General features: G+C 39.2%; 3 protein-coding genes across 8 annotated transcripts; 1 reads left to right on the plus strand and 2 right to left on the minus strand.

Annotated features, from left to right (window-relative positions):
- Nucleotides 1-516: 516 nt before the first annotated feature.
- PNN (pinin, desmosome associated protein) lies at nt 517-10597 on the minus strand. Its single transcript, XM_084522396.1, has 9 exons — nt 10407-10597; nt 10105-10176; nt 9240-9308; nt 7622-7694; nt 7434-7528; nt 5309-5384; nt 3422-3577; nt 3197-3335; nt 517-2180 (listed from the first exon to the last, which is right to left on the minus strand). The coding sequence occupies exons 1-9, from the start codon at nt 10517-10519 to the stop codon at nt 898-900; spliced, it is 2076 nt and encodes a 691-aa protein (XP_084378522.1). The 5' UTR covers nt 10520-10597; the 3' UTR covers nt 517-897.
- Nucleotides 10598-11152: 555 nt separating this feature from the next.
- TRAPPC6B (trafficking protein particle complex subunit 6B) lies at nt 11153-23606 on the plus strand. Of its 5 annotated transcripts, XR_014694018.1 has the most exons (8): nt 11287-11472; nt 11559-11626; nt 12547-12664; nt 13299-13382; nt 13864-13957; nt 14526-14574; nt 15223-15371; nt 22284-23606. XR_014694018.1 is itself a non-coding variant. In XM_084522400.1 (7 exons), the coding sequence occupies exons 1-6, from the start codon at nt 11392-11394 to the stop codon at nt 14555-14557; spliced, it is 477 nt and encodes a 158-aa protein (XP_084378526.1). In that variant the 5' UTR covers nt 11287-11391; the 3' UTR covers nt 14558-14574; nt 22284-23166. The 5 variants fall into 5 exon arrangements, 4 of the variants coding, with proteins under 4 accessions (XP_084378527.1, XP_084378528.1, XP_084378526.1 ...); XM_084522400.1 differs by lacking the exon at nt 15223-15371 and having other exon boundaries at nt 22284-23166; XM_084522399.1 differs by lacking the exon at nt 22284-23606 and having other exon boundaries at nt 15223-16333.
- On the minus strand, nt 16869-24657 carry GEMIN2 (gem nuclear organelle associated protein 2). 2 transcript variants are annotated; one of them, XM_084522397.1, is made up of 10 exons: nt 24468-24657; nt 24054-24138; nt 22754-22843; nt 21080-21139; nt 20796-20906; nt 20158-20202; nt 19351-19419; nt 17929-18039; nt 17665-17723; nt 16869-17336 (listed from the first exon to the last, which is right to left on the minus strand). In XM_084522397.1, exons 1-10 carry the CDS (start codon nt 24587-24589, stop codon nt 17297-17299), a joined length of 792 nt encoding a protein of 263 aa, XP_084378523.1. In that variant the 5' UTR covers nt 24590-24657; the 3' UTR covers nt 16869-17296. The 2 variants fall into 2 exon arrangements, with proteins under 2 accessions (XP_084378523.1, XP_084378524.1); XM_084522398.1 differs by lacking the exon at nt 20158-20202 and having other exon boundaries at nt 19351-19454; nt 20792-20906.
- Nucleotides 24658-25254: the final 597 nt, after the last annotated feature.

A 25254-nucleotide genomic window follows, 5' to 3' on the forward strand; every position in this document is an offset into this window, starting at 1 on the left:
GTTATTATTCCTAGTGGCATGAAGGGATCAAAGATAAGACTGTAAATAAAAAAGAGACTCCTTGTTGGGAAGCAAGCTGAAGTCTTTCCTCCACTGTCCATCAAAGCAAGGGACATCATTAAACATAGTAACTACCTCCAGAACATAGATGCAAACACTACCAAAGGACCTGCAGAAGGCAAGTAAGAGTGGTATTCCAGACTGCCATGAGCTATCTTGGTCAGCATAAAGTGTTCACATTTAATCACTGCTTGCCTATGGGTAGGAAAAAGTTTCATAACTGGAACATAGAGTTGAATAAAAATTTGTGATTACAGAAGAAAGCAAAAAGGCATAGATTCAAAGCAAATACTTTTCCTTCCTATCTAGCACTGGAGAGATTACTCTCTTTAGAGGAGTCTTAAGATTCCCATTCTTGCAAGGAATAGAGGGGAAAAGCAAAATTAAGTTTCCTGCAACACTGCCTCCTTACATACGATCTAAAAGGGGAATTTAAGTGTCAACAGGACATCTCAATTTATTTAAAATGCACATTTATTTCTACAAAAAAACAGTTTATGATACAGAAGAAGTGATCACACCAACTTAAAGATTTACCTATTAAAATATACAGAGGATCTTAATGAGTACAGGATATTTAAAAAAAAAAAAGATGCAAAGGAGTGTTAATCTTTTATTTTTACATTTTCAGGAACTTCACATAATTTTGGTAGGTAACCTTTTACAAAATTATGTAAAAAGTACAAGAATGCCTGGTAAACAGTCTGCATTTTTCCAAAAGATTTTTTACAGCATGCAATTCTTAAGGCAGCCTTCTCCTCCTCCTTATAAGGAATCCTTTCAACTCAAATAATCTTCTGCTGCAAAGATTAGGCTAAGGAAGCTTGGTCTCTTCTGTTAACGCCTTTTGTCTTTCCTGTCTGATTTACGGTCTCTTTCACTCCGTGAAGTTCTCTTGCCTGACCGACTACTTTCTGATATAGATCTCTTTCGGTCAGATCTTGAACTTTTATCCTTTGAGCTTTTTGTATCTCTACTCCCACCTTTTGAGGACTTGTGACTTCTATCTACTCCTGAAGCATCCCTTCGCTTCCTATCTGCGCTCCTCCTGCGTTTTCTGTCTCTGTTATGACCTCTTCCTCTGCTCCGACTTCTACTTTCACTACTGCTAGAACTACTGCTGCTACTGTCCCTACTAGTACTTCCACTTGTAGTGCTGCTGCTGCTGGAACTACTCCGACTGGTAGTGCTGCCAGTGCTGGAACTACTCCCACTAGTAGTACTGCTTGAAGTACTACTGCTACTACTGCTGCTGCTACTACGACTATGACTCTTAGTTTTGTTCCCTGCCCTACCCCTGCTTCTACTCCTAGTCTTAGTTTTAATTTCTATGCTCAGTGTCTGACTCTGCTCTGTCTGTGCCTCGACCACCTTTACAGACATGACAGCATTTTCATCCTTGTCTGCCTGGGGCTCTGCATCCTGAACGGACTGAGACAACTGAGGTGACTGTGGCAGTGGCACAGACTGCGGCTGACATGGGGCCTCAGCCACAGATTCTGGCTGAGCTTCAGACGCCTTCTCCTGTTTTTCTTCAGTTTCAGCTTCAGTTTCTGCTTTGATACCTTTCTCCTTCTCAGGAGAAAGAGCATTACCCGATTTTTCTGGCTGAGCATCACACTCCATTTCTGTTTCCACTTTGCCATTTTCATTTTCTACAGGTTCTACACTATCTGCCTCATTGATTTCAACCATATCCTGCTCATTATCCACTGGCTGAGTATTTTCATTTTCCTCCTTTACAGCTGTGACCTCTTCATGCTGACCATCCTGTTGCTTGTCATTTTCCCTCACCTCAGCAGCCTCTTCTACTTTAATCTCCATTTCATGTTTCTGTTCTTCCTCCTCCTGTTCTTTCTCTGCATCACTATGCCCTGAACCTGTTTTTCCCTTTTCCTCCCCTACCTCCTCCATTTCTACATCATTGTGCTGATTACCTGTCTCCAACTCTTCCACCTGCTGAGCCACCTTACCCTCTTCCTGCTCCTTGTTCTGTTCTTGCTTCTTTTCTTCGTTCTGCACCTCCTGCTGTTCTTTTTCCTTCACAGATTGTCTTCTGGGCCTGGCCTCCATTTTGTTAATCTGCTCTGCAAATTCATTGCGCCTGCTTTCAAATAGTGCTGGGGGATAAAATAACAGTTTCAGACAGGTAATTGGAGAAGCTGAAGTCTATTTTCTCCTTAACTATAAGCTAATAAGTTATCAAATTGTTTTAACTTAAGAACTGCATCGTTATTCATTCTGCAAGCCATTCATGCATAATGAAGAAGACCACTGGTTAACTTAATAAAACAAAGCAAGTTGAATAATCGGCTTAGCTGAGTATCAGAACAGTAAAATCCTAAATCTAAGCTAACAGTTTTTAAACGTCATTAAAATCACTCCAACAGTGTGTCAAAACAATACCTACATTCCCTGGTATATAAAAAGGTTATTCTTCCTAAGGTGATCAAAGGACACTAAAAATCAGCAGAAAGCAGATTAGACATTCAGAAAGTTTTAATAATGTAAGCTATTCAGACAGGTGAGTTAGCTTCTTTTATCCCCCATCCCAGACAATGAAGAAAACTTCTTTAAAGAAAAAAAAAAAAAAAGATAAGCTCCATTTAATCAAAAGAACAACAGGACTACCATCACCCGCAGTGTTTTAAATTGTTTTGCAAAAGGAAAATATAGTCATCCTGTGAAACAAAGAAATGAACACTCATTAAAGGTAAAAAAAAAAAAAAAATTAATCATAAACTTCTAGTACTGTGCTCAAGACAAAACTTCCCAGCCCTCTATAAAGAAACCTGCATTTCCTCGGGTCTCCAATCCATCAAAACAGCCTTTTTTAAAATGGAAGTTGTTGCACTGGCATACACCTAGATACTAAAGTTAACAATAAGGACATTTTAAACACATACTTCTGAGTTTATGTATATTCCTCTTGACTTTTTGTAAGAGAATCAGAGCACAACCAACAAAATTAAGTCACTGAAAAAGTTATATTGTTATTTATGATGACCATCCATGCAAGAATATATACTTTGTCCTGAGCATGAAATTACTGTATCTAAGCACAAAGACTTAAATTTGTGCAGACACCAAAAGAAAGCAAGCACAAAGGCAGTCTTGTATCTTAAAGACCACTTACCATTCATCTTTTTCTGTGAATCTTCCATCAACTTCTGTGTAGCAGGACACATTCTGCCAGGTATGTAGAATAAGTGAGGTTTTGTCTTTGTCCTTATGTATTTAATTATTTTGGCGTTATGTTCATTCCATTCTTCTTGCTGAGAAATTAAAGAAAAGACCTTAAGACACCAAAGAAAATACATTCTAAACAAGAGAAAGATTTGAGAGCAAAACTAGGACTTACCAACTGAGCAAGCTCAACCTTTTGTTCCAGTAACCGCAGCTCTGTCTGTTTAGCACGTCTTTCTTCAAACAGTTCTCGCCTCTCATTTTCAACTTGCTTTCTTTCTTCCTCTGCTTGCACTTCAAGTTTTTGTTCAATTTCTTGTCGTCTTTTTTGCTAAGATAAATAAAGAACTACCTTAATATTTTTCCTAAATCAAGAAAAGCATTCTAGTTTGGTCTAACTAAAATTATTTAAGGGCATTCCAAGAAAACAAAAACAAACAAACAAACAAAAAAAAACAAATAAGGAAGTCTACTAAATTACATGTAATGGAGGAAGAGCACCATTGTTTGCTGGTGCGTAATTTTTTTGTGGTGGTTAACTATAAATTAATGTGCCCCTATGGCTATCTGCCTTTCTATCACTCACTGTGGATTTGAATTTTCAACATGACCTGTAAGATTTTTTTTTCAAATGGTAGAGAAAAATAGATTTCAGGAACTCTGCCTGGAGGGAAGAAAGACAATAAGCAAATGAAGAGCTAAAGGCTGATGTTTGTGACCAACAAAATAAATGACACTGCAAATACTCTGAGTACTGTTGTCATTAATTAGAGGATATTAATTATATTATTGTAATGCAGGAGGAGTGTCCTGTCTCTATGTCCTAGACAGCCATATGTCCAGATTATAAAATAATTGCCTAAAAATTTATATATATAGTTTAGTGCCTGGACAAAAAACAGCTGTGTCATAAAATTCCTTGGGCTTCCACTTTGACTTATAGCAAGATTTTATGTATGAAGAAAGCAACACATTCTCAGAAATATGCTGCAATGAAGAGGAACTCCTCAAAATCTTTTTATGCAAACAAACTAATATGAAGTATACCAGGACTCCGTATTTCCAGACCATCTCTTGCAATAGCTTCCTATTATAAGGCAAACAGGCAACAAAGAACTTTGGTCTTCTTCAAGCACTACAGTGCTAGTTAGATAAAGCAGTTGGATATCCAAATACTGAATCTGGGGGTAATCAATATCAACATCGCAAGTCAGCTACACTAAAGCCACACAGAAGAGATTTTAAACAGATTTGTGTCTGCTTCCACAAGACCGCTGAAAGTAGTTTTTTTTTTTTTCCATAAACATTTAAAACACTGTTTATAATCTATAGGTTACTGTTAACTGAATAATCCATTTAGTTTAACTGTAAGAAATACAATGACCTTCACAATTCAAAAGGTCATACTAAGAATAAAGTTACCACCATCCCAGATGTAAGTTTTTTTTTTGAAGTTACCACTAAGCTATGCAAAACCTTTGCTTCTGTACAATTATATATTCATTTATAAAAAGAGTAATGCTTATTATCTGTACTATGGGGCAAACAGCCACTTGTAGTCAAACAGAAGGCATAACAATGCCATGCCTTTCTGTATACTTGGCTATAATTTAAACACCCAGAACACATCAGGGTGGGCACTGATTCAGCAATACCATTAGTCACAGAAATAGCCTACGAACAGTAGTCTACCTGATTAAATTCCAGGTTATTTTGAAATGTTCCTAAAATAATGTCAATAAAAAAGAAAATCTATTTTGTATTTTAAATGTTTTAAAGATGAACTGAAATAAATAAATAAAACCCCAAATATTGCCTTACCACTTCTGCAATGGTCAGAAGGCATTGTAAGGTCATGAAATTATGTTAAGAATGCCTTTCCTGCTTTCCCACCCCTAATTCCACTAAATTAAAGAAAAGAAAAACCCTTTTGCACTCTTAGCAATTTGCTACACCTGTGACCCACACCACAGGAATTTTCATTCCTATTTAAAGCAGCTTAATCACACCACTTTGCTTTATTATTTACAATCAAAAATTTGATGAAATTAAGAATAAGTACCCTCTCAGTAGCAACTGTGGACTCCTGCTTAAATTTTTGAAGAGTGCCCATCAACAAGCCAAATATACGTCGATTCCTGAGGGGAAAAAAAACAAAACACAACAAAAAGAAGTTTGAGTTTCAGTTCAAGTACCGAGATTTTTTTTTTGTATACACAATCAAAGAAACTTTCCCACCTCAGAGATGTTTATTTTTAAAGGCTTAGTACCAGTCAAGGCTGCTAACAATAGAACACAAACTGACTGTGCCAACAGTTGAAGATATAATTTACACTGACATATCATGTTTTGCCTAAGAGCAAGACACAGCTCTTATTCGTAACGCAGCACACTTAGCACTGGGAAAATCAGGAGCCTGCACATTTCACATATGAGAAAAACAACACTAAGTAAATATGAAAAAAATCCAAAACGCGAGAACTGACAAAAAGACTGAGTAAATACAGTGTGAGGAAGAACACTCCCACCCCACTAAGAGGATTAAGGAGAAAAGGAGCCACAAGGGAGCAAAAGATTATCTGCCACAGTCTACCTAATAATATCTTATACAACGAGACATTGAACTGTCGGATGAAACCACAATTACTCTCATCAAGTTATCAGTTGTTTTGAGAAAATTTAAAGTAAAATTCTTAAGGAATTCCTTTCTTTCAAACAACTAATTTGCTGAATTTCACCTTCTCTTTCTTTCTATTTAACCTCAAGTAGTGCTTTTACAGCAAGAAGCCGACTTTCTTAGTAGTTGCCTTGACCTTTCACACAGTTAGAAAAAAGAAAAGGGTTCTCTTCTCTCAGTACCACAAAGCTCAACTGCAGTGGTACATACCTAGCATGGAGAGGTAAAGGTACTTTAATAGAAACAAAAATAATAATGGATAAAGAATGGAAAGCTATGGATTACTTGGGCAAGAGTATGACATCCCAGATGGACCTGAGCAAAACCAGAGTCCACTGGATGCTGTCCTCCTGAAGAACCTCTTTCTACTATAAGTCATACACAGAGCAAGTGGTTATTTTTTTACCCTTATCTACCCAGAAGACTACTGAAATGGAAAATGCTAAAACCTGCCATTCCAAACAAACTTTATGTGCCAGAAACTCTATGAAGTCCACTAAGGATTCTGAAATCCTTCTGTAAGGAAAACATTTGGGAGTAGGTGATGGAAGCAACAGTCTGTTAGTTATGTTGTAAACTGCAAAAAATCAACTTAAGTGCCATTTTTTGTACAAATTAATCTCTGGTCCTTATCAGAGAAGCTTGCTATAGTTCATTACTCCAGCCCTCACTATATTTGAAGCATAAGGTAATATGGCACAAGGTGAGCTGCAGACTGAAGCAGGCAGAGTCCAAGATGTAGGATACAATTGCAAGCTTGCTTCTCCAGCACCTCTTCCCAACACAACTACATCTCAATAAGAACTTTAGCAGTGAGCTACCTTAACACACACAAAAAAAATCTAAGAAAAATTATATAAGTAGGAATAATCTAAAGAAAAGGAGGCAAAAGGAAAGCCAGACTGTATGCACAAAAACAAGCCTGAAAGTATTAAGAGAAAAGAAACACATGATGGAACTACTCTGCAAAAAGGAAAACCCCACACCCCAAAGCTTTCTTCAGTCAACAAAATAAGTACTGAAGAATCACCTGTCCTGACTTTATAACTGGTCTTTTAAGATGCATCTTCACTAGGTTCTCTAGGTACTTGAGGAACAATTGGTTACTTCCAAGACACGCTTACAGAATTTTCTACAGTGCAAAGCACAACAGAGTGGATGTCCCCAGATTCAAATTCCCGTTTTGTTTCCTATTATAGCTCTCCAAAATGTTAAGTTGCCAATGAAGTTGTCTTAAAGATGACCCATTACAATAACACTAGCAAACTTACATGTATTCCTTTAGAGATTCTGCTCCTCAGGCTATCTGCCAACTACGTGAAATGAATGATGCATTGTTACTATTTTTTTTTTTTTTAATTGAAACCAAATTTATACCATTTTGGTTCCTCTTCAACCCCGTATTTTGATATATGACACCATTTGTATATTTCTTTTCAAATCTAAAACTATTTTCTAGACTACCACTTAGAAGCACCACCATTAGTTCTTACAAGAAATTTCTACATACCTTTGTTTTCCTTTTTCATCCATATTTTGATCTTGTATTAGGTCTCGACGTGTTCTCTCTTTGGAGGTAGCAACAACAGAAGATGGCAACGCAGGCTACAACAGCAACAACAAAAACTACTTAGTTCATGTTCCAGGTAAGCATGTTTTTTTTTTCTTTTCTGTACAGCCCCTTTTGTCACCTATTACCTTTTTAATATCATCATCCTCTGCGTCGCTTTCTTGGCGTGATTCTCGTCTTGTCCGGCGTTCTCCGCCCAGCCTGGGGAGGAAAAAGCATTAGTGGTCATTGGAAAACATATTTTAAGGACTGCACCTATTCTAACAGTAGAAAATACAAGTCAGCGTGTATAGTTAGTACAACCAATGATTCCAGTAAAATCTGTCATTGGAGCAGCGAGGAGGTAAGTAGAGCTTTTGCAGACAGGATCTATTGCTGGTGTTAAAAAAAAAAAAAAAAAAAAAGATAGATTGTGACAAATGAGAAAAAATGGTTTAACTCTTGATCCAATTTGCATAGTGAAGTTAAAAAAAGGAAGAGCCCACATTACGACCTTATTTAACTTTTGAATAGTTCCCTTTTTCTTTTTTTCCAGAATCTCTAAAATGGTTATTTGTGTAAGGAAAATACAAGAAGTATTTAAATGCATTAAGATAAAGAGGTCAGTATGATTTTTTTTCAAATTCAAAATGCTACTGAAATTATCTACCCGAATACCTGGAAAATGGGTTAGGGCAGACAGAGTACTTAGTTGGGAATTGAGTACTTGGAAAAGCTGAAGTTTTTAAACAAAGAACAACAAGGCAATCTGTAAATAAAAGTTATTTTCAGCCTTCACTCTCATCTTTGTGGCATAGCCCTTTATTACTGGTAAAGCCACTTCAAAATATTCATTTTGTATAACTCAAATTCAAAAGCAAGCCTTGCTTTTTCAAGAACTACCATTGCATGTAAGTGGTCTGAGAATGCAATTCACTATAATCAAAGCCACAGTCGATGGATTTGCATCCAGTTGTGAAAGCTTGAAATCTGAGTCTGTTGTCAAACTGTACGCATTAAGGTTAGCAAAAGGGAAACCTCAGTAATGATTCGATTTGTGTCTACTGTACAACAAATCCAGGCTACTAAGCAAAATGTAAGCAGATGGTACACCAAGTAAAACAGAATTCCGTAAGTTTTTAATCACGCTTTTAGAATCTGGCACTTAGTTCCATAAGTATATTCAGAAAACTCTGCCCAATACACTACAGCCTGCAACAAAAAGGTCTAGTAAGTTAAAAGGGGAGTTATCAGTAGGAGGGACAAGGGACAAAAACTGCTTTACCACTGCATTAGAGAAAATACACAGGAGAAAAGCACTCTTCATTAAAGCAAGTGGAAGACTTTAACACCTTTGAATTTTGAATCTATTATAAACACACAAAGCTCTTGAACTCCCCACACAGTTCCCTCCCCCAGTGATTCTAAAGACAGCACAAAGCCTTGAATCTGGTGCAAACTAAATTGTGCATTTACGTCTCATCTCCATTGTGCAAGAGTATTTGAATTATTATATCTATATATTGACACTCTAATCTCTACGTTACTAAGAATCTTTATAGTGCCATAGGATTTGGAAAGATTTCACCATAGACAATTGCTATAATCAAAAAACATTTCTCATGTGTCTTTTACTGTCTTCTTCAAAGATTACATGTTAAAGTCAGCAGTTATAAGATATTTAGAATTAAGAACTGCTATTTAAGTTTACTGCTATAAACTCTCATTCTAATAACACAAGTTCTCTACATCAGTTTTTGCACCTACCTACTGGATGCGCCTTCAAGATCCCTCTGTTTGGCTGGGGGTCCTCCTCCACTATCCGAGAATCCACGCCTAAAAAACAACCACTCCTGACCTCAGAACAAGCCATAAGTTTTACTCAGCTCTGTAATCACATGGCAATTGCTACAATAAAGCATTTAAACATAATGTTTGTTGAGAAACTAATTTAAATTTGAATTTCTACACTTATTCAAATGAGTAGCTACACTCAAAGAAGCAGCTCCATTAGGTTCAAGTATTCCCATTTGTCAAATTTCAGAATTATGACCTATACAACAATCTAATGTTGAAATTTAACAAAAAAAAAATAAAATCCACCACATAAAGCATTAAGTAGGCATCCCTGAACAAAAATCAGTCCTTCATTCTCACTCTACTGGGGGTGGAGAGGGAGGAGGAAAAAAATGGAAAATCCACAACAAAACACAAGTGCTTTTACTATCACTGCTTTGAAATTCCTGTTGATTTTAACTCTTTATATTCTTCCTAGAAAAGCTATCAATTCCTTCATTACAGAGATGTGTCAAACAGACAACGTCCCAGATACCCCACACAATGCCCCCCCTCATTTCGAAGTTCCACCTCAATTTTCAGGCAAAGGGCTGAAAGCTTCGGGAAAAACAGGCTTCAGAACTGGTGCAACTCAGAACGAGAGGATCCCTTAAATTTCAGTGCGTGATACAGAACTCCAAATGCCCTTGGAGGCCTCCCACCCAGCTTTCGTGCCTGCTTGCTAAAACACCGACTCTTCAGAGCTCACAGCGAGCAAAGGGACCGGGGAAGAGAGCAAACCATCGCCGTAGGGAAGGATAAAGGAACCCGGCGGCCGCCTCCCGCGGCTCCTTACCTTAGCAATAAGCTCCCTCGCCCTCTACCTCCACCAGGGCCTGAGAGGGCCAGCAGTCTGTTCTGAGGGGGCCTGTGGGAGACAGCACCGTCAGCGGGCTCTGCCCGGGAGCCCCCCGGAGACCCTCCCTCCACAGAACCCGCGGGCAGCGGGCACCGGGGCCTCCCCGGGACCCCTCCTCAGGCACCCCCCGCGTGGCCCCTCACGGAATCACCTCCCTCGCCCCCCCACAACCGGGGGGCCCCTCAGGGACCCCCCCACAACTGGGTTGTCCCCGGGCCGCCCCCCCGGGCCCCGCTCACCTCACATCGTTGGGGTCCCTGCCCGTGAGCTTGCGGATGTTCTCATCGACGTGCTTGAGGCTCTCCTTGGCCTTCTCGAGCTGCTCCTGCAGCGCGCGCACCGCCACCGCCATCCCGCCCGCAGCGCGTCGCGGCCTAGCCGGGGCTCAGCGCGAGGCACCGCTGGGTAACGGGGAGGCCCCGCCCAGGCCGCAGGGTCCGCCCGCAGCCAATAGAAAGGCGTAAGGGGAAAGGGAACGCCCCTCGGGGGAGGCCCGCCGCGCGCACGCGCCAATCAGAGGGCTCGGAGGCGGATTGACGGAGCGGTGAGCCAATCGGGGGAAGGCTCATCTCGCCAGCTCTACGAATCACCGAGCGGGGCCCACCAGAGCGACGTCGCTCCCGGCGAACGAGAAGCAACAACGTCACTTTCCCGTGGCGGGGGCCAATCGCCTCTCCCCTTGAGAGGCCGCCATGCCGGGCGAACCAATAGGCGCGGGCGTTACTGAAGGGCGAGGGCGGGCGGGCTGGGGCGCAAGCCCTAGCAATGGCGCTGCGGTACGGGCTGCGTGTCCGCGGCTCGGCCCTGCCTCAGCGCCTGCAGCGGGCCTCAGCGCCCCGTGGGCCTCGAGAATCCATTTTTGAGCAAACCACCCCAAATCACGCACAAAAATAATAATAAAAACCATAAGCGTACATTTTTATTAGTAATAAAAAGCGGTCTCCGTCTCTCTGACTCCTGACCCCCCTCAGCAGCGGGCTCCCCCCGGGGCTCCGCGCCCCGCTCGCTGCACCCTCCCAGCCCCGTGCCCTGAGGCGGTGCCGGCGGCGGGCGATCGGCTCCGCTTGGGTCCGGTCCGGCCGCGGGGCGGCGCTGGGGAGGCCGGGCGGCAGCCGGAAAGGGCAGGGTAGGGCGGCGCGGCTCGGCTCGGAGGGGCCCGGCAGCGGCGGCGGCGGCGGCGGAGCCGTTGCCGTGGCGCCGGGTGTGCGTGAGGGGGGAGCGGAGATGGCGGACGAGACGCTGTTCCTGCTGCTGCACAGCGAGATGGTGGCGGGGCTGTACCGCGCCGCCGAGCAGGGCGAAGGGGTGAGCGGGGACGGGGACCGCCTGCAGGGACCGGCCGGCGGCGGGCGGCGGCGGGGAGCGCGGGGCTGACGCCTTGTGTCTTGCAGGAGAACGGGCGCTGCACCACCAAGCTGGAGAGCATGGGCTTCCGCGTCGGGCAGGGGCTGATCGAGAGGTGAGCGAGGCCCCCGCCTGCTTTCTGCCCTGTCCCCCTCAGCCTCCAGGGGCCAGGAGCTGCCCGCTCCCTGCGACACAGCGAGGGTTGGGCTGCCGCTGTGCGCCTCCTGACACCTCGCTCCTGCTGGCGCCCCTGCCCGTACACCACGTTTTTTTATGTGTTTCTGTCATGAAAGCAATCACACAGGGCTCACGGTTATTTATAATCCTTTATAAGTGCACTTTTTCTTTGTAGGCCTAGTTATTCGGCGTTTCCTACTTCTGGTAGGATTTTTTCATGATTTTCTCTCTTTTAAACATAATTTCATGAATGGCTACTCCAGGATTTTCTTTTCCTAAAGCACTCGGTCCTTGGAGCTTTGTGACAACCTCCTCACCTCCCTGGGCCCTTTCAGGGTGCATGGTGACTTGCTGCACACCTCACTTCAGTGCCCTTGGTCAGGGGTTGTGTAGAGGATCCTGAGCTCATGAAGTCATGTTTTCCTTGACCAAAGTGAAGCTTTAGTGCCACATGAAGATCCTCAAGGAGGATGCAGGGGGAGAATTCTGAAATGAACAAGGGAAAGAGGTTGCTTTTTAGGAAACTGGAACAAGTTTTACATGTTTGTTCCTATGTTTTAGTGCTTCTTTTGGTATTGAAGGAGCCCTTCCACACAGTAGTGGAGGTGTGAGCTGTGTGTTTCGATAGTTAGTTGAAGATAAACATTATGAAGTGTTCTCCGTCTTTCTGCACTTCAGCTGTCTTTAATGATCGTGTAATTCAAACACATCTTTTCTGTTGTATTGCTTCAGATATTAAGATAACACCTTGTTACTCTTAAGTTATTATACATGATGAAAGCTGAGCAATGCTAGAATGACACTGTCAAGTTGTTGGGTGTACCTTCATTACTGATATGTTTCTTGCTTCTCTCTTAGGTTTACAAAAGATACTGCCAGATTCAAAGATGAATTAGATATTATGAAGTTCATTTGCAAAGATTTTTGGACAACTGTATTCAAAAAACAAATAGATAACCTCAGGACCAATCATCAGGTACGAGTGATATAGAATATTTCAGTGACAAAATCAATAAGACTGTTTTGAGTTACTACGGCATTTTGTGTTTGTCTTGCTCTAAAACTAATTACCTGATAAGAAACCCCAAATATTCTTTATTTATATATTTTTAAAAAGCATTTGTTAAGGTTCATGTTGGTGTATAGTTGGAGAATACAATTTAATAATTGCTTATGATTCAGTTAATGCCACTGTTTGAAAAGACTAAATGCTGTCAATTTCATATGTACTGTTGTGGAGTTAGAAACTGACAGGACAGTAATGCTTACAGTTAATTAACACATACAGGAACTTTTTCATGCATCTCCCAATACACTTCAGTAGAAAACCAGTGTGGGAAAATGATATTGCTGCCTTAACATGCATTTAAATAGGATGGATTGCATTTAAATGCATTTAAATGGCCACCTTTAAGTCATTTTTATTTTGAAGAATATTTTCATTTTTCAGTGGTTAAGCTACTTAGTTATACACTGCTGAATATGCTGAATATAACTGTGTACAAAACAGCTGAAAAACTTCCAAAGGTTTGCTTGTTGGTGATGTTGATTGGTAAAATGCAGACTACATGTTACTGGATATTCTACTAAAAACTTTTTTTTTTTAACAGGGTATTTATGTCCTTCAGGATAATAAATTTCGACTCCTGACACAAATGTCTGCAGGAAAGCAGTATTTAGAACACGCACCAAAGGTACCCTTTATTTTTATCCTTAGGGTCTATGAGTTTAATTTGAATAATCTTGATTTCTTAGCTTGAAATTTTGTAGTTGGATGGATACAAACTCTCCAAAAGGGAGGCTGAAATTAAGTCTTCAAAAATCTTCAAAAACTGTGTTAATTTTAGAAATGCACCTTGTTTCAGAACAGTGTTTTTGATCTATGGTTCAAGAAACAGTAATAGCGATTTTGAAACTTGCTGTTTTCATATTTGAGTTACTTGATGGTGGGAGCTGGCTTGACTGCAAGTGGAAAGTCAGTGAACTGGTGTTTGTATTTTGCATGCAGTTAGGGAGAAACTTCTGCCACTGTCACAATGCACTGATAGAGGATAGCAAAACCTCCATAATTTTATATGTCAAAATGTTAAATCTTCAGTTAATCATTACTTAGTTCCAACCTTTTGCAACAAGCTTCACCCTTCAAACTTCTTTAAAATGTGACTTTTTATTTAGTTTTTAGCATTTACCTGTGGACTAATCAGAGGCGGCCTATCGAATTTGGGAATAAAAAGTATTGTAACAGCTGAAGTTTCATCAATGCCTGCATGTAAGTAGTTCTCAGTATTCAGGTTATTAGCTCGCTTGGTAACTTTCCTTACTGACTTGATGACTGTGCTTTACTGTTACGATAATACTGATGGATGGTGAACTTCCATGACATTAAGTGGAAAACCAAATTTAAAAGTTATGTTTGCATTTGGAAGCATCAGATACGTAAGGGTACTGGAGGCTATTGGAGTAATTGAAGATAAAAACAACTAGATATGTGCTTTTTATTTACAGAAATCATTAAGAAAGGTAGTAACTGAAATCTGTTGTGACTACACAAGCTGATTAAGATGGATTTGAAAATTTCTATAGGCTTAGCAAAAATAATACGAACTTAGCTGACAAAACTGCTGTAGTGTGGGACATGCAACAACTTAAAAAAAATTGTTCAATAAGAGCTGATTTTAAATGTTAAATTTAAATCATGGCTAGATATTTCACAACTTAGCTGTAAGAATTAGATGTTCTGTAGTATTTTTTTTAACAAAATTGTTATAAGGTATTAATCACTTGGAAAAATAAATCTAATGTTGATACTTTGATCCAACTTGGCTTTTTCTTTGCAGGTAAATTCCAGGTGATGATACAGAAGATGTAGGGCACATTCAAATCTGGGTATCTACCTTAAAAATCCTTTGTCTGTGGTTTTGGTATCTTGGTTCAGCTTTGTACGTAGCTTGTAAATTATAGCAATGTGCAGGAGAATTCCCAAGTATATAATAAATGTTCATCAAAATAATTTAATGCTATCCTCGTATCTTGGTATGAAATCGATTCTATACCAAGGTATTAATGTCTATTTGGGTAAAAACTGTCTACTCAAAAGTTTTCAACAAAAGATTTCTGGTACCAGAACAGACCATGGGCACTTTTTAAGAACTGAGTAAGAAAAACAATCAAGACTCAATTGGAAAAGTGTGTTTTGTGTCACCTTACATGAATGCCAAACTGCTGCCTTTGCATATGCACTCCTAACTATGAGGCAGTGATTGCTTTTTTATTATTATTCCGAGGAAGCAATTATTGCTTCAGCCTTCATTAATGGTGCTCAGTGGAGGATTAGTTCTTTTATAGGACTTACATAGGGCAGTAGGAAAGAACACTTATTTCAACAAAAATAACAGCATATCCCCCCTACCTAAAAATCTGTTTTTTGCATCAGAATTTTACAGACAAGGTCATCTACGACTCAGCAAAGATGGCAATTTGTTTTAGCCTGTTGTGCATAAATTCAATATTAACATAATTGTTTTTAATTGCTAGCTACAACTCACTTCTGTAATGAGTGTGTACAGGAAGATGATTAGGCCTGCAAGAAGCTATAAAGACATCACTAAGACTCTTGAGGATATTGGGGTTTGCTAGATACTACTTGTTACAAGATTTGTATAACAATACATATCTTGCTGTAGGTAAGCATGAAAACATATTGTTTAAACTTTTTAATGAATTTTGCTGTAAGACTTTTCTGCTGGCAGGGTCAGGACTTATACTTTCAGAAATGTGAGAATGCCTCATGATACTGAATCAGTTTCTGCTTTGAGACCAGTAACTAACAAGATAGTTACAAAATAATATATTTGAACAAAACTTTTGTCTGTTTTAACTACCTTCTGTGTTGGAATAAGTGTATGTTGTCCAATTGCATGGTTGGGCAGGAACAGTGGAAGCTGTTCTTCCTTAATCTCTAAGGGAGGTCTGAAGTTTATAATGGATTGAGCTTTTTCCAGATAGCTGTTACAAGCTGTATATTATAAACATGATAATCAGGGGCTTATTATACTTGAGCTTAATATGTGACCAAGTTCTGATCTTTTCATGTACTGTGAATGCTAGTTCAGGATAGTTATAACTTAAAAATTTAACAGTTCGGAAACATCTGAAGGCAAACTCAATCTGTCCCACTGTTTATAGACCTAGCAAAGATAAGAGTAACCAGGGATCAGCCGTGTGACTGAAAATACTGGGCTCTTATAGGGGTAGTTTACAGGAAGGCTGTGGTTGTTGTCCACCTGAATGTTGTCCACATTCAGATTTGTTTGAAATTATAAGGCTTGAGAATTAGCTAATTCTTGCTGAGTGCATTTAATGGGTTCTTCAGTTGCCAACTCACCCTGCTTTTAACATGCTACAACTATTACTAAAGGGACTAACTTGCACTGTGCCTAATAGATGGACACTTCAAAGGCCCATTTTAGGCCTATGCAACATGGTAGATATTCAGTATCAACACACAGAATCATTTTGTAATTTGCTTCTCCGGAATTAAACTCCTATAGTTGCTATTAATGCACTTTAATTTTTCACTTGATAGTTGAGATTACTGTGAACAATACCAATAATTTCAAGATGCATTAAAGGTTTATCAATAACATGTTGTGCTTAATGATCTGTCTTTTTTAAATAGTCAGGGACTTAACTGACATCTGCTTCCTGTATATTGTGAAATTCAATACTGTATAGTGTCTGCTGTTACCAGCAGAATTCAGAGTTCTTTTACCTTGGATTTTACCAGAAGCAGATGCTGATATTGGCAAATCACTCCATGTTAAGTATATATGAAGTCAAGTCAAAATGATGAGCTAATATATTTGTCAAGATACTAGACAGAAAATAAATTTGTTCCTTCTGTTTAATAAATGCTTCTATTAAAGAGCATTGAATACAACTGTGCTGTTTTCCCAGGTTTCTGTAGCTTATTACTAAGAAGTAATAAGTATTATTACTCAAGAAGTCTTTTATATTTTACTAAAATAATTGTTTCAATAAGTCACTGGCTATAGTTGAACTGCTTAGCAGAACTTAAGCTCAGGAATTGATGCCTGAAAAATCACATTTAGTCCTAGTTGTGTAGGCTTTTATACTAAGGCAGTTTTTAAATACTATGAAGAATGAGAACAGCCACAATATTTAAGAACACTTAAAATATGCTTCAGTTTTATTAAAAAAGCCCTCAAGGGGTGTGTGTTAGATAAAGAACATTCATCTGTAATGTAACATCTTTTTTTTTTTTTTAAACTTAGAAGTCTTTATCTAAGGCAGTGTCCACAGGAACACTCAGATGGTAGAAAATTCTAATGGAGAATGTAGTTTACTGAGACAGTAGCTTGAGAAATGATGACAAACACTTCACTGACCATTTTATGATGATGATACTGGAGATACTAACAATCTCATGCTAAAGATCAGCTTAAGTTATTCTTAGCTGTGCCAAATATGTTGTTACATTGAGGGTGTTCTGAAGGGTTTGTATTGTACTTCAGGTCTGATCTGCACAATGTCTGGTAACGCTCTTTATACCACAGCAACACAAAATAGTTGGTATTCCAAAAACAGTCTAGGAGGGTTCATCAGCTAAATCACGTTGATCAAAATACCTAGTGGAGAGAAATGGAATATGGTGAGAACCTCTAATGCAACTTACTCCTTACTTTGCTTTGAGTTGTTAGACTGCTTGCTTTCTAGATCTTATTTTTCCTGTCATATTTATAGCTTCATGGTTCAGGGAGCTCATCCAAGGAAATTGACCGTTTTACTTAGCTTCATTTTACCCTCAGGTTTAGCCTAAGTCCTTTTAGCTGAGTATATTTGCTACATACACCCAGAGAACTAGGATGGACTTCCACTTTAAAGGAATCTGGGTTAGGAAAAGGGTAATCACACATTCATTCTGGACATACATTTTAGATCTGTAACTTGCATTACCTGCTAACTAAGCAGATTATCAAGTTCAGAGCAGATACTTGCTCTTCTTTCTTGTTCTCCTGAAAGAGAAACAAATACCAAAACAGTTCTGCTGATAACCATGTCCAATAGAAAAACAGTTACCTGCTGTGTTATGTGCTTGTAGTAATCCCTTCATTCTCAAGCGGGTTTCAGACGTGAAAAATTACTTACCAAGACTTGAAAAATCGTTTTCTTAATAGTTTGCTAAGTTGAAACAGTCCTCTGCACAATATTAAATCTTACCTCTAGTACTCTGACTTCTGAGCACCGTCTTGCCAGCTGTCGAATAAGGGAGTGAGCTTCAGGTAGCAAAGGCTTTTCAAGGCATGCCAACAATGCATAAAACCACCTACCCTGTATGAATTTAAATAAGAGTATTTTAATTACAGGTATTTTCTTAAGTTCTACACAAGGAAATTTGTTATACGTAGCAGGTCTGGAGCGTAGGTCTCAAAAACCTGAATCTGAAGATTCCTTTAAATGTTGCCAGAACTGAAGAGTTTGAAAGCCAAATTAAAGACTGCAGAGTAGCATCTCATGGCTATAGATAAGCTTCTTGTGAACAGCAGTCCTGGATTTCCTTCTATTTTTCTGGAGTAAGATATAAATTAATACAGCTTCGACTATTAATCTGAAGGAAGCGTTTAGTAACATCTAAAGATTATTACATAGCTATTAATTTTTAACTTCACAAACTATAGAAAAATATTCCTGAAGAGTGAACATATAAAGCCAGATCTTTACGGTATTAATGCTGTTAGGTCAGACTTAAGATTTATACCACTGTGAAAATGAATTCTTTGTTTATACTTGACTGAATTTTACCACATCCCTACAAACCTAAATTCTGTCGGTCTAACTTCTCAAACTAATTCTAGTGTCTAGTGGCTCTCATTATGAGAATAAACTAAGAATCAAAGACAGAACATGAAAAGCTTTTAAGTAACTCAAAAATAGTGAAACTGTGTTTAGTATTATCAAAGTAATTTTTTATTACTCATTTACTTTGTGGTACTGAATGAGATGCACCTACCAAGGTCTTCGGTAGGTAAGATGACATTACACAGCTAGTTAACCTAGTTTTGGCCAACTACATGGTACTGTACCCCATCATTCTTTTTTTTTTTTTTTTTTCCTTTTTTAAATTAGATTTTAGATTTTTCCATGATGTTTTAGATGTTTCCATGCTAACACAGATAAGCTTTCTGGTCTGTGCTGCGCATGGGAAGACTAAATGCATCTCTTACTGCAGACTACCATGCATCTCCCAACTGTAAAATGGAGATGTTGGCAAATACAGCGTGCAGCACACTGACAACTTAAATTGGTCAGACTCAAAGCTGCTAGAGTCTGGCCCTCTTCTCTCCACAGCACTAATACTCCTCTGACCTTGAAGATTAGGTTAGTGTGGAAAACAAATGAAACGGAGGGGTTTTAGCAATACCTAAAACATCCGAATCCGTTGTGTTTTCAATTAGCCTTCCAAAAAGTTGTGTGAATGTTAAACCTAGTATCTAATCAAGTGAGTTTTGAAAGCAACTGAATACAGTACATCCATCTAGAGATCTCATTAGAAAATAAAATAACTTCAGGGAAAACAATGCACAATTTATCCCTTGTTTAAAGCAATCACATGCAAGTAGTTAGAATAAATTAAATAGTTACCAGTTCAGGAGTAAATTTTTTCTCTCCAAACCAGATTATCAGGTATTCTAAGACACCGGTTACTGTTGCCTTCAAAAGAGGAACAGAAAGAGACAATCTAATACCTGCAAAGTTTTGTTTTGCTATCCTTCTACCCAATGTATTATACTATATAAAAACAACCATGATTTTTGTCTTTAAATATGGACATTACACATTTCCACTTAAATGTAATTCTATATGGTATTTAGTTCAGGTTGAAATTAGACCTAAGGGTGAAGCAAGTGTTATAGCAGCAGTTCCTGAAAAAAGCTTTTTGAAAAATAAAGACCTTTATATAAAGCAATTTTCTGTGTTAATAAAAAGTTATGGATAAATAACTACAAATTAGAAAAAAAGACAGACTGACTGTTTCTCTGTAAGGGTGACTAGCGAGCAACAGAGTAAATGTGTTTCTTCTAGTCTTGCAATGTATGTTAGAGTTGACAATCAGCATGAAGAACTGCACTTAAAACACTAAAGGAGAAATCTTAAAATACTGTAAGCCCCTAAAGGGGTATTCAACAGCAGTTCAAACACTAAAATGCTCTATAGAGCAATTACAGCAAGAAAATACAATTTTACTAGTGAACGTGTACCATGAATGGTTGTAAGTGTTTGTGGTTAAAGGTGAGATCAAGTGTTTTCCTTGTAAGTGTACATTGAATAGCAGTTATAATAAACAATTACTTCCTCTAACACTGAAAAAAATAGGTAAGATTTATGCAGCAGAGGGAACATGGGAAGTAATAACTTAGGCCACTATGCTATTGTAAGAGGTAGGCTTACCTGATTCATTCTGCTTACAATACTCAGCAAAGGAGGAAAGCCCACCTGAAAAAAAGTCAGGTTGGAAAGTATTTATAAGAATGTTTCTGCATTTTAGTTCTAAATTAAAAATGGCATTTTAATGTGACATTCAGACATTTGTAAAGATTTTGAATTCTATTCTGAGCTTTGATACTTATGGAAAAAATATTCAAGCGAGTTTAAGATAAGGTCCAATCAAATTTGATATCAAAACACTGCTTTTGCTGTTATTTGTAAAGCTTTTTTTTTTTTTTTTTTTTTAAACAAAGATGCAGTGAAGGGCATGTTCATAGAGTAGCACATACAAGCACAGAAACCACATTCACAAAACACTAAAGCAGACTGTGGAAAAAGCTTTCCGTTCATGTCAGTTAGCTAGGAAGTGTGTTTTAGCTAGGAACAAATGAGGGAACTCTTCCTACTTCTTGACTGAAGGGATAGACTTGTTCTCTGCTTCACTCTGCTTCCACTTAAAAGGGAAGAAAAATGGGTCTTAACTGGGCTCGCAGGATGGTCTGCCTTTTACTTAGCACAAATTGGTAGTAAGCAGTAGCATTGTTCCTGGTAGTTATTTGTGAAAGTAGCAGCTGAAAATTAGATGGAACTCCTATACTCACCTTCATGTAATCAATTCCTAGATTTTCATTATCAGATCGTGACTCTATTTCTGAGTAGACTCTTTCACCCAGGCAAAACTTCTTCCATCCTTCTTCATCTTCTAATTTTGGCTGAAGTAAATAAAAATAAATTAAAACTGTGAAATATTGTTGTCTTGAAGACACTGAAGAACTAACATGGTAATATTCACAAGCTGTTGCATTAAACAGTACAGCAAGATTAACCAAACACAATTAAATTTAATGACTAGAAAAAACACAGAACTGTTATGAATTCTACTCACCATATTAACATTGCTGTCCAAATGTTGTGACCGCCAGTGACTTCTGTGCTTGTTCAGACTCTGAGTAATTAAAACAAAGCCAAATCACAGTTTAACTTTACAGTTACTATCTCCTAGCCATAATTGCTCTTCATTGTTCTTAATCTTCATAAATAAGTATTTTTATGGTGTTCTATACATCATTAAAGGCAGTACTGGCTAAATATTCCTCAATCTTCTTAATATAAATGTAATTGTTACTTGTAAAGGCTTTTTTGAAGTAATGTTAAAGTTGAAGGATTTTTTTTAAGACTGCTGCGTAAAGCTTTAAATTGAAGTAGTAAGCTCTACTAGTCTTACAGATTTTTCTTATGCTTGTTATTACCAAAAGAAAAAAAAAACAACACTGGATTAGTCAAAGAGCAAACAAAGCCAATAGCCTGCTTCAAACAGTGCTCTGTATCTGATGCCTACAGAATTGCAAACACACTTTCCTTGTATATTTCCTCTGAGAGGGATGCCATGTAAAACAATTTAGAACGTAGAAATTGGCCTGCTTGATGGTTTTCTGTATTGCAGAGCAAACTTTTGATACTGGAAATATTTTTACCCAACCCAACTTTTACTCTAGCAGTAAAAATGACCTCTAAAAATGCTGTAAGTAACAACACCTGATGCATTATGTGACAAGTGACTTTTGATGCCCTTTTCTCTTAAGTATTTTCTAGGATAGTCTCGTATTTCATCTTAATTTTGGTACAGGTGAGAGGACAACTTGTGTATAAAAAAATATCTGTAGCATGAATGCGTCTTTAGATGTCCATTTCTTTAGCTCTGCTAAACTCTAAGATTGTGCCTAATACACAGTATGTAACGCAACACCTTGTAGAAATAGGAGTTAGTTCAGTTAGTGTTTGCAATATAGATGCGGTAGCACACATCTCCACCTTCACTGATTTACCTCCCTGAAAAAAAAAACGGTAAATGAGCTCATACAAAGCTCAATGCCACAGCAGCTTCAGTGCAATTCAGTATCAATGCATTATAAACATTCCTTCAGCAGTACTGGAGATGTACTTTACATGTCGTTATTATCTTTTGCATTTCACCCTGTTTGAACTGTGGATAAAGCAAGGTACAAATGCAATAGGAAAGATTAAGTCTGCACTAATACTGCAACCTTACAAATAACATTTTACCAACTCAGTATTTCTCCCCATAACAGGTTCCCCCAAATTCCAACAGGATCCCAAACGGACTGTGTGTTCTACGTACACAAATCTCACAGTGCATTAGAATCCACTTGTTATTCAGTTGATGTTGAGTTTTACAGAACGTTCCTGATAGTGCTTAGGTTTTAATGTAACTGCAAAACATCAGTGATTTCTGTCCTCCCTCAACTAGTCTGTATCATTCAGTCTAAACACAGACATTTATGCTGTGTTTGAAGATTTTTTTTTTAAATCTTTAAACATGACACTCAGGAAGAAGTTTCATCAGAAATTTAAAAGTCTCATAGTAGATACTCATATTTTTTTTCAGAAGTTAATACAGTTGCCTAACAACTTCAGTATAGAAATGTTACAATTTGTGTTAGATAAGAGATAAGGTCATTCCCAAAAAAGCACGTGCTCTATGTAGACAGTGCAAGTTGAAAACATCCCCCCACTCTCCCTCACACACACCATTTTGTACCTGACGAACGGCTGAGAAATTGGCTACTTGCTGCTGCTGCCACTTGAGTGTTGGAGAGTATCCTTCAGGAGCAGGCTGACATCCGGAAATCTAAGGAAACACTGGCAATAATTACAGTGTAAAGAAAGCTTTATAAAAAGAATTCTTAAGAACAAGAGAATTAGTCAAGTTTACCAGCAGATAAAAATAGGATTTAAGTACTCACTTAAAAAAAGGTAATTTCAGGAGAACATGCAAGACTGATCTGACAGTTGGTCTAGACAAAATTTATCCTGTTTGACTCCTCTTCATATGCAAAAGAAGGAAAACCAAGCATTCAAAGTGTGCTGTCAAAGAATTACTTAAGGTCATCTTTTTAGCACTTGTTCTGCCTTAATTTCCCTGTAAATAAAAAGAAGGGTGCTGTTTCCTTATCTTGGGTAGATGCTACAAATCTTAGAAGTTCTACTTGCTCAGATAATAAATTGAGCAAGACAAAAGACTGAAAAAATATGTTTTAGGAAATTAACTCTGACAGCTGAGTAGATACACCCTCTTTAAAGATTAGCACAAGAGAATTAATGTAAAGAAGTCTTTTTAGTCTTTTTACAAATTTTTAGGAATGCCATTACAAAGAGAGGAGAAAAATTATGAGAATGGTTGCAAGTTACATAGTCATACACCAGTATTAGAAACTTTTATTGAGCAATTGAATAGTTAAATTTCAGATGACACAGTTTTTATTAAAGACAGACACACTTGGTCACTCGAACTATTTGAAAGCAGATTAAAAAAAGACAAACAGGTCAACATGACAACAGAAATCTACTTGTAATGGTAAATCTCAATAAAATATTCTACTAAAAAGGAAAAATTGGTGCTAGAATTTCAACTTCAGTAAATCTTAGGTGTATTTACTATCTACCTCACCCTAGATATATATTAGAATTCAAATACAGGCTTTCTTCCAAACCTTATGCTGATACGATAAAGTTTTTGTAAAATGTAATGCAACATCTGATTTCTTCAGGCTGTAAATGTCTGCTGTACATCAGGTGGTATGGATGGATATTACCAGTTTAAAATCAGTTACACAGACTGTTGTCATCCAGGAATTCAACAGGTTCAACTTCAGTCAACTTCAAACCCAGAAATTCAATTTCATTCAATTTCATTCTGTGTGTGTTTTAAAAATCTAGCAATGCTATTGGTTTACTTATGCCAACAATTCCCCCAAATTAACACACACATATAATATTAACAAATTCCCTCTACTTGTTCCTTAAAACAAAGCAAAAGGTGTTGAAGAGCCCAGACTTACTGAAATGTTCACTGTTTGCTTCTTTCTCAGTTTTTTGGGGTCTATTTGTGCCACGACCACATCTGGGCACCGAGCCGCTTCAATCCTACAAAATCAAATTGTAGTGCTGCCTTTTTTCCGTCATTGCAACAGGTGGTTAGATACTGAATATCCCCGAGATATGGCACCTGCACAAATCTTGAAGTTTGCGGAAAAAAAAAAAAAAAAAAACAACAAACGAACTACTACTGGCTGTACACGCGACAGCACTAGCGTCCTTGAAGCCTGCTTACTCCTCAGCCGCCCCGAAGCGGGACCGCGCATCCCACGGGCAGGTTTTGGGATGCCAGCGGCCAGCCGAGCACCGCCGGCTGCAGCCCCCCCCGGCTGCCACAGCCGCCCAGCCCCGCCGCCCCCCGAGGCGCCGCCACTCACTGCACCCGCCGCAGGTACTCCTGCGGGGTCCTGGGCGGCACGCTGGGGTCGAAGTCCTCGGGCAGGTCGCAGTCGCCCACGGGCAGCAGCCGCGGCATCAGCTCCTCCACCGCCGACTCCATGGCTGCGGCCGCCCGCGCTCGGCTCCGCTCGGCTCCTCCTCAGCGGCCGCTCTCGCGAGAGAGCCGCGGCCCTGCGCCCTCAGGGAGGCGGAGCGGCGGCGGGGCCTCGGCCTGACCGGAGCCGGCGGCATGGGGCCGGGGCGGCCCTTAGGAGCCGCTCGACCCCTCGGGGCTGCTCGCTGAGGAGACCCCGGCTTGCGCGGCCCCGGCAGCACACCGAAGGAATTCAGCCCCAGAGCACTGTAGAAAATAGCAGTGCCAGCTCACTGCCCGTCAAATCTTCCTGTGCTACCTTGTAAACCTGTAACAACCCCTTTCAGGCGCTGTGCTTTCATTCTCAAATACCTTACTTTTGGCAAATGGTTCTGTCAAACTCACCCGTTAATACTTAGTCCATCTCTGGACAAGTGGTAGTAATAAGAATTAACCCTTCCTTAAAATGCTTTGCAATCTATGGTTGAAATTATTTGTCTAACAGTTAACCGTAATTGTAACAGTTAATTGTAATTGTAAGTGTAGGCTGAGTTTTGGAAGACTCCGGCAAACTTTCATTTTGTTGCTGTAAGGGTTTATCCAAATACTATTGCCTGTCAGTGTCCATATCCCAAGTGAAAGTTGAGGTACCATTAGCACAACAGTGGGTTACTCTGTGCAAACCAGATGAA

Source organism: Aythya ferina, assembly GCF_964211825.1.
Source record: "Aythya ferina genome assembly, chromosome: 5".
Lineage (NCBI taxonomy): Eukaryota > Metazoa > Chordata > Aves > Anseriformes > Anatidae > Aythya > Aythya ferina.

What these genes read in the sequence shown, in the direction of transcription:
- GEMIN2 (XM_084522397.1), bottom strand. Translation starts at nt 24,589, where the DNA reads ATGGAGTCGGCGGTGGAGGAGCTGATGCCGCGGCTGCTGCCCGTGGGC. An exon ending in ATTTCTCAGCCGTTCGTCAG is followed by an intron (nt 21,140 to 22,753) that starts GTACAAAATGGT and finishes TTAATTACTCAG; the next exon opens with AGTCTGAACAAGCACAGAAG. An exon ending in AAAAATTTACTCCTGAACTG is followed by an intron (nt 18,040 to 19,350) that starts GTAACTATTTAA and finishes AAATTCATACAG; the next exon opens with GGTAGGTGGTTTTATGCATT.
- PNN (XM_084522396.1), bottom strand. Translation starts at nt 10,519, where the DNA reads ATGGCGGTGGCGGTGCGCGCGCTGCAGGAGCAGCTCGAGAAGGCCAAG. An exon ending in CCACAGTTGCTACTGAGAGG is followed by an intron (nt 3,578 to 5,308) that starts GTACTTATTCTT and finishes TATTTATCTTAG; the next exon opens with CAAAAAAGACGACAAGAAAT. An exon ending in AGGTTGAGCTTGCTCAGTTG is followed by an intron (nt 3,336 to 3,421) that starts GTAAGTCCTAGT and finishes TTAATTTCTCAG; the next exon opens with CAAGAAGAATGGAATGAACA.
- TRAPPC6B (XM_084522401.1), top strand. Translation starts at nt 11,392, where the DNA reads ATGGCGGACGAGACGCTGTTCCTGCTGCTGCACAGCGAGATGGTGGCG. An exon ending in GGGCAGGGGCTGATCGAGAG is followed by an intron (nt 11,627 to 12,546) that starts GTGAGCGAGGCC and finishes CTTCTCTCTTAG; the next exon opens with GTTTACAAAAGATACTGCCA. An exon ending in AGTTTCATCAATGCCTGCAT is followed by an intron (nt 13,958 to 22,283) that starts GTAAGTAGTTCT and finishes TCCCCATAACAG; the next exon opens with GTTCCCCCAAATTCCAACAG.